The following is an 8,577-nucleotide window of genomic DNA, read 5'->3' as shown; positions in this document are numbered from 1 at the left end:
TATCTGTTAGTTATCCGTCAACTTAGACCGGGTGACTGTCCAGTTCAAAATCGATTCGGTCAATCAATTCTGGTTCTTGAAATAGAACTTTATATTAGGAGGCCCGCAGGCTTCGGTCCGTCCCCATTCGGCATCTACGAAGAATCCATTCCAGAATTATTAATAATTTATTATCATTTTCCTTTCATAATACCTTATTAAAGGAAATTGAATCTCTGGTTCCAACAAACTACCAACAAAAGAATTATAACATTTGATCCATCTATCAACTAAAAAAATTATAAAAAAATTATATTATTTTTCTTTTTTGAATTGAAATCGGTCTAACAGAGACTGAAATTGTTAAAAATCGAAATCATTTTAAACTGTTAAGAAGCAAACCAATTTTGATTCCACTAGTAAATTAAATCAAACAGTCGATTCTGAACCAAAATCGGCCCGGAACAGCGCTTGGCCAGGCCTCCCTCAACTTGCTCCATTTCTACGTAGTTTATGCTTTGACCATACAGCGCCGTTGAAGAATTTTGCTCAGGTCCACTATCACAGTTAAAAAAATACATTTTCCGTGATTCCTTCCCAATTCAATTCCCGCCAAAAGCGGGATAAGTAATCCGGAAAAGACACGTGGCAGTATTTAAAGGGAGGGGAAAAGTAGCCGTTAATGCTGAGTGGTGAGATTGCAGGTGGCTTTATCGGAAAAAGGAAGCTGGGCGTCAGAATCAGCGAATGTGTCTGTTTGGGTTTTGGCCAAACCTAAGCAACCCCGTATTATTAGATTCTCTGGCCGTTGCCAAGTAGGATTGAGAAAGTGTTGACCGGCACGTGGTCCCTGGCTGTGGAGAAATTCTGTGAAACTCAATAATACGGGTGCACGGAAGTTGTAGTGTTTGGGCTGGGTATAGGGCCCCACACACACTCAATTTTGTAAATACATTTATTTATTATACACAGAAATAATACATGATGCCAGTGTAGGTACGCAGATTGAAGTGTCGTTTAATGCACCTTGTGACTGACTGCAGAGTTTCAGACTCAAAAGTTACTCTTTCTAACAATCAATTGGGTCATGAGAATCGACAAAACCAACTGTGTTATAAACTGCAGGATATATCACTGTCAATTTCTTTACTTCTTCTCCTCTCCCTTTCAATTTTTTTTTACTGCAGCTATCAATTTGGTCCGACTCCAGTTTCTAGTGAATTGAACAATGCAGGAACTGATTAACATGCAAAATAAAATCAAATGATCAACAAAGCAAAGCAAAAATGCAATGAATTGAGGAAACCTGACATTCCATATCATCTTTTAAAATAATTTGTATAGACTTTTATTGAAAGTTGAGTAAAGATTTCGGTTAAATCAAATAATTTAAATTGAAAAAAAATCAAATTGAGTCTATTTAATTTAATTTTTCTGTTGAAACCGAAAACTACACACTCCAACTGTAACAATCGCAAAATTGAAAATTTACTGCATTCTACAGAGTTAAGATGGTCCTGTGCCTAAGAAAATAGACCATTCAATAACATTCTGTTGGCTGTCTTCATCTCCAGTATCAAGAAAAAAAAACTTTTAATTCCTTTTTTTATCTTTTTTTTCTTTTCCTCCTCCACTTTCGCCTAAAGGCTCTGAATCAGACGTAGTCATGTAAATTTGATTCTCTTTTTCCCCACTACAGGGAAAATTTTTCACTTCTGAGTTCTGACAACTTCCCATTCACATGTACTCATCATTCAAGGTGTACTGAAAAGCAAATTCTGATGATATATATTACAGAAGTTACAGGAAAAATAAGCAGAAAAAAATATCTTTCAGGTTTACAGAAATTACATGCATATAGTAGAAACACAGCAATAAATAGGGGAAGAAGATGCTGATGGCAAGTTCTTTCAGGGCCTGAAATGGCTATGGTTGGTAAAAATTTATCTGAATTCTGATTGAATCCGAAAATTTTCTGATAAATTATTACAAATGGGCTTTATCAAATTACCAAAAACTCCCTACTTAGACGGTAGAACTTCAGGAAGAGATTTGGCAGGATAATAATTCAAATGAGTTCTTGCAAAATTATATAAAAATTTAATTTTTTTAAAAATAAAAATTTTGTAAATTAAAAAGTATTAAATTCTTTCTTTCCAAACAAAAAATTTAATAAAAAAAATTAATTAAATTAAATTCCTGTGAAATTTTTAATTTCAAATAAGGGTATCAAAGACAAATGACAACCATGCAATCATGGTAAAGAGCATTTATATCTGCCATAAGGCAAATATTTGCTATATTTTCACTACAGAGAGAAAGATCTGAAACCTAGTAATTAATAGGAGAATTATTCAATGCAAACGGAGTATTTACAACGATCAAATATTAATCAATGATCATATGAGATTTATATGATATTTGTCATGATCAATGGCTATAATACCATCGTAGCATATATAATAGATATATTATAAAATTTCTTTCAAGCTTGTTGGACAATTTCCACTTTGATGCCCAATATATAAACAAAGGTTGAGGTTGTAAGACTTGCATGGTGAACTTCATTTGCAGGGAAGAAGATGTAGAAACACAGTAACAAGCAGGGGAAGGAGATGCTGATAATAAGTTGTTTCAGTGCCTGAAATTTATCTGAAATTTCTGATTGAATCCTGCTGAAAACACTGATAAATTAGCAAATGGGCTTTCGAAAATTACAGAAAACTCCCTACCTAGACGTTAGAACTTCGGGGGGAGTGAGTCACTGTCAGGAATAGGTGAGAGAAAGCTCCGACAAGAAGAGAACAAAGCTGACAGAACCCTTTTGGGTTATCTATGAAGACAAATGACAACCATGCAATCTTGGTAAAGAGCATTTCCATCTGCCTTATTTAGACACATATTTGTTATACTTTCACTCCAAATTTAGATCAAGGAAACCCTAGCCATTCATTAAATATTAATCGTCAATATTCATGGTAAAATTTATATGAGATTTATCGTGATTTATTACTATAAAATAACTTGTTACAAAATTTCTTGGAAGCTTCTTGGGCCAATCTTGGATGCTATATGTTAAAGCAGTTGGACAATTTTCACTTTGATGACTATAAACAATTTCGTTTAAGTATCTCTAGATAGGCATGCCTATGTTGATCCCAGATGAAATTAACTAAATAAAAATTTTGAGTTGCAACGATCATCAAAGTATTTGGTTGTTTTTGGAAAATATTTAGTCATTTTCTGATATTTAAGACGCTCAAAATATATATATTTCACATATAAATTATATTTTTTAAAAAAAATTATTTTTCATTATGGTGCTTATTTTGTATTTTTTTTCTTTATTTGTTTTGTTTATTCTCCCAAATCTAGGCTCAAAGAGAAGAGATTCTGTTGAGATTTGGATTTATTGCTTCTGTTTATCGACTTTGGTTTCTCTTTAGAGGATTAAACTTTCAGCTACCAGGGGGAACTTTATTGCATGTGTGACGAGAGCATCCAAGGGTGGGTTCTGCTACAGTGGAAATCGACATACCAGTTGAGATGAGAGTGAGAAGTCAGGTTTGCCTCGTCGCGATAAGCTTCTTCAGTGGCCCAAAAAAAGTTTTGCTCTTGATGGGTTTTCTAGGCATTGGGTTCTTAGTTTAGAGTGGCGCTTTTTGGAAGGTTTCTTTATATTGTGCAGGCGGAGCTTGCTAGCCTTTGGACTTTTTTATTTGTTTTTTCAGTTAAGCTAGTTGGCTTAGATTTGGGTCTGTTTGTAATTTTGAGATTTGACCTTCTGAATGAATTCACCTACAAAAAAAAAAAAGGAAAGAGAGAGAGAAGCTGCATCGATAATAGGCCTAAGTCCAACTACATGATAAAAACAAAAGTCCAGCAACAAAGCTTATGGTCTAAGAAAAGAGAAAAAAAAAAAAGTGTTTAAAACAAAGGTTTAGACGCAACCCAAGCCCGAATACAGTCCAAGTCCATATCCCAAACCCAAGTTCGTTACTGCAAAGGTAGAGTCTGCCGCCTCCAATCAGCTGCCGGTGCTGGAAAGGAAGTCGCCTGAAGAAAAATTTCAAAACAGAAAGCACAAAGAAACACCAAAATAATAGAAATAGGAGACAGTGGACACGCATAAGCCACCCACTAATCAGTATTTATGAAAAGACCCACTACTTGATAATTCTTTTACTTTTTATTTTTATTTTTCTAGAAGCACAAAGGGGCAATCTCCCTACAAGGACATCAAATAAATTCACAAAGTACAATGTGAATAATGAAACGATGACAACTTCAAGGGAAGAACTAATACCTAACCCTGTATTTCACTACCGTCTACAGCAATGGAACTGAACCAATCTATTTCGCAGAAAATCACACTGCAGATTGGAGACAATAATTCTTCAGTAAAAAACTTCCCATTTTAACCAATACAGAATATTTTTGGATGACTCAACTGATTCAAAAAGTAAACTCTCCTACTCAGCTCTTGATTGACCTGCTCGGGAGGAGAGGATGATGCCAACAATAAGACCATAGAGGGCCAATGCTTCAGCAAAGATGAGAATGAGGATCATCCCAACGAAAAGCTTCGGCTGTTGCGCATTAGCTCTGCAAAATGAAACGCAATACTAATATTATTTGGGGGGAAAAAATAAAATAACCAACTAGTCCTACTACAAATCAAAAAGCAAGACAACAATCCATTATGCATGTATCAACTGTTAACAACGTAAAGCTAATCATACCAATGACAAATTACATAATAGCACTGCCATTCCATGTGGGATAGGCTACATGGGATAAAATAAATAGTAATAGATATGTTAATATTTGTGGTTCAAATAAATATTACAACTGACAGACAGTTTTTTTTAAAAAAAAAAAAAGAAAAAATGAATTTGTTTGTGTCAACATGTAATTAGCTTGTTATCTGATGTCATGTATTTACATGGAATCACAGTGGCACTCTAAAATTACCCATGACAATTGTCTTAAAGGGCCATAAAAGACGAAACAAGCACCAAAAACAATAACATAAAATAAAATAAAACATCGGACCCGCAATGCCACTTCACCTTTTGTTGTGTTGTATAAATTTGAAAGCACTCAACTCATTTTGAAATTTCAGGAAACAACAGATTGCAGGAGATTATATATTCATTACTTCCCCAATTTAATTGGTCCGACTCCAAGTAGTGATCTATATCTCAAAATCGTGTATGACGGGACTTATGAATCCTAAGTAGCCAATCAAAACACAAACATCAAAAAGCATAAGCAAAACTCTCACACTCCTAATCTGATCCACGTACAGAGAGAGCTGATGAATGAGGTCAAAATCAACCCAAGTAGCTGTGGTACAAGTTACACAATTCAACTGTGGACATTGATCAAATGAACCAACATTAAGCAAAAAATTAGACTCGGGCCATTTGTATGAGATGTGCTTGAGCTTAGAGCAGCACATCAGTTAGCCTATATGCGTATATGGATTGATAAATACTGGTTTACACAGACGATTACTTGGCAGAAGGAACATCAAAGTGTGTTCAACAAGGATGGACATTTACCATTTGAAATGACTAACAGAAAATTCTAACCAAAGTTGGCTTCATTCATCTATTTCCCGGGATAATCCATAAAAACATTTCATGCAACAAGCCGAAAAAATCAAGCCCTCAATCTACTGAAAATCTAAGGAACGACACCAAATAGCTTTAGAATTTACAACGTGCAAACCGATAGGCAATCTACAAACTAGGCGAATCAGCAAATTTCCATAACCATAAATTAACATTCAAAAAAAAAAGGAGGGGGGGCTGTTGGTTTCAGAGATTACCTAACACCTGCATCCCCTACGATGCCAATTGCCATACCAGCAGAGAGACCAGCGAGGCCACAGGCGAGGCCAGAAGAGAGGTGAGCGTATCCATCGAAGAGATAATACGACTTGGCCTTGGGATTAATTCCGGTACTGATAATCACAGCAATAATCAAACCATATATACCCAAAACTCCAGCCATAACCACGGGCACAATCGATTTCATAACCAGCTCGGGTCTCATCACACCCATAGACGCCACACCAACCCCGCTCTTCGCGGTTCCATACGCAGCTCCCATGCCTGCAGAACACCAGATCCAGATCAAATGAGCAATGAGAACCTAGGGAATTCTAGATCCACATCAATCAACACATAAAAGCCAATTAAAAGGGCAGCAGAGATCAAACTAAAAATTTATGTCGGGATTGGAATGGATTACATGAGAAAACAAGTGCAGCAGCAGCGCCAAGGAAGCCAAAGAAAGGAGCAGTCTCATCGCCGCTGAACGTCGATGCCATTTTTCGCTGATTTTCACTTTCCTCCTGATTTTGAAGGGAGAAAAAAAAAAGAAAAAACTGGAATTGATGCTTTTAGCTATCTCTAATGTGATTCACGCAGAAGTTAGCGTCTGATAAATGCTTTCAGAGAGTGATTGGCTTTCATGTACGAATCGTCGATTGACAATCGGCCACCTGCCTGCTTAATTCATGGGCTTAGATCTCTTTTAATTTTATTTCTAATTTCTTTTAAAGAAAAATAAAATTCAATATTAACTCTTAATAAAAATTTGATTGATCCGACTTAATTTTTAAAAACGTCAAATCCAAATTTAATTTTTAAATTTATTTAGTAAATAAAATAAATTTAAATTTTATAATATTTTATTCGTTAAGACACGTAAACTTAACTCATTTCTAAATTTATGAGAAAGTTTGTGACAAACTCGAATAATTTCATTAAGTAGACCAAAATTAATAACATAAGAGAAATAAATTTAAATTTTACATATACTTTCATGAACTATATTTAAAATTTTTAAATTTCAACTCTATATAATTTAATTATACTATTAAAACTCATATATATTTGTACTTTTAAGATTTAAGAGTTTATAATCTAAAAGCTCATTTGTATATATATTTATTTAATTAAAATTATTTAATTTTAAAATTATTAATTTTAAATTAAAAATTATTCTTAAATTATTCGAGATTAAACTCGATAAAAGTTTGACTCGTCTAATGAAGTCTAAATTCATTTGCTAAACGAAACAAATTTGAACGTATTAATACTTAATTCGAATTCAAAATGAGTAAAACTCGAATTTGATTCGAATTCAAAAAAATTTTAACGAATCAAATATAAAATTTTTTAAATTTAATTGGACTCAATTTATTTACACCCTATTGATAACTTAACAAAATACTTAATAGCTTGTTTTTTTAACACCATAACTGTTTAAACTCTATTAATTAGTATCTCTAGCCGGCTAATTTAGTAATTTATCTCAAATCGATTGTAATAATAATAATAATAATAGCAATTGGGTTTAATATGGTATAAATAATTTTTTAATTTTTTATTTAATTTAAAATAATTATTTTAAATATTTATTAATTTTAAGATAGCAATTATATATTTTGTACCAATTTATTTTCACAATGTGAAATTCATTCTCCCTTGCGAGCTGGACGTCACGTATTTGATAAAATTATTGCTAACGATCACTCCTAACTACTTATTCTGATTTTATTTTAATTTTAATAACCTGATATTTTATGGAAATATTTGAGTCCTTTTTCTGGATAAATGTACTTGAAAGTATCGATTATTAAATTTTCCAAGTTAATATTTTAATTACAGCAAGTGAGAGTGAAAACAAAACACAATCTATTGATATTGCAAAGCAATTATTAAAAAGATCTTTTTTCTCTAATTGAGATTTATATAGAATTCAAGCACACATTTTTGCCAAATTAACCGCGATTATTACAATGTTGAAATTCAAGATAACAAATAAACAGTCACAAGCAACCATGGAAATTACACTTCCTTTAAATTTACTGTAATTATCAAAATTCCCAAAATGAACATAATTTTTTTCAGAAAGTATTTAAAAAAAAAAAAAAAAGAATAAGCAAAGAATTAGGGAAGACTCAAACGGAAGACATTCGAATCAAAAGCGATACTTTTAACCAGGAAACCGTTGGCACAACAAACATTAATTAGAAAGGACAGTTAATTAATTCAACACTTCTTTATCTTCGTTTCGATGTGACTTTAACAATTTGATGACATCGAATTAGAAAAGTTAAATTACTATTAAATTCCAGTATTTATCTTATTTTATTATATTTTATAAAATCAATTAAATTCCTGTATTTATCTTATTTTATTATATTTTATAAAATCAAACTGAATAGTACCATTTAGTCCTCACAATTTTACTATCCACATTTTAACTATCAGTATTACTCGCTAACAGAAATCTAACAAAAATAATAAAAAGTTTAATTTTATAAAACACACACCCGGCAGTAGTGTAAAACTCGATGAATAGCTCGCTAGCCACTTGAGTGGCAACCTGCAATTCCAAGAAATGGCAATAAATATGCAGCAGTAAAAATGGAAACGGCAACGAAACAGCAACATGCCACTGTATATAAACTAAATAATTTTAATTTAGACTCAACCGCCAAAGCGACTCCCAATCACCCATCAAAAGCATATGTGATTAAGATGATGCCACTTATCAGTTTTCAAAAATTCAACGAAA

The 8,577-nt window shown here is 32.9% G+C and overlaps 1 protein-coding gene across 1 annotated transcript; it reads right to left on the bottom strand.

Moving 5' to 3' along the window:
• Window positions 1–4,149: 4,149 nt before the first annotated feature.
• On the bottom strand, window positions 4,150–6,498 carry LOC110616224 (V-type proton ATPase subunit c2). Its single transcript, XM_021758572.2, has 3 exons — window positions 6,241–6,498; window positions 5,816–6,101; window positions 4,150–4,584 (listed from the first exon to the last, which is right to left on the bottom strand). Exons 1-3 carry the CDS (start codon window positions 6,317–6,319, stop codon window positions 4,452–4,454), a joined length of 498 nt encoding a protein of 165 aa, XP_021614264.1. The 5' UTR covers window positions 6,320–6,498; the 3' UTR covers window positions 4,150–4,451.
• Window positions 6,499–8,577: the final 2,079 nt, after the last annotated feature.

This window comes from Manihot esculenta, chromosome 5, assembly GCF_001659605.2.
Source record: "Manihot esculenta cultivar AM560-2 chromosome 5, M.esculenta_v8, whole genome shotgun sequence".
NCBI lineage: Eukaryota > Viridiplantae > Streptophyta > Magnoliopsida > Malpighiales > Euphorbiaceae > Manihot > Manihot esculenta.
The sequence above is the reverse complement of the archived record's forward strand: the minus strand, read 5'-3'. Positions and strand labels throughout refer to the sequence as shown.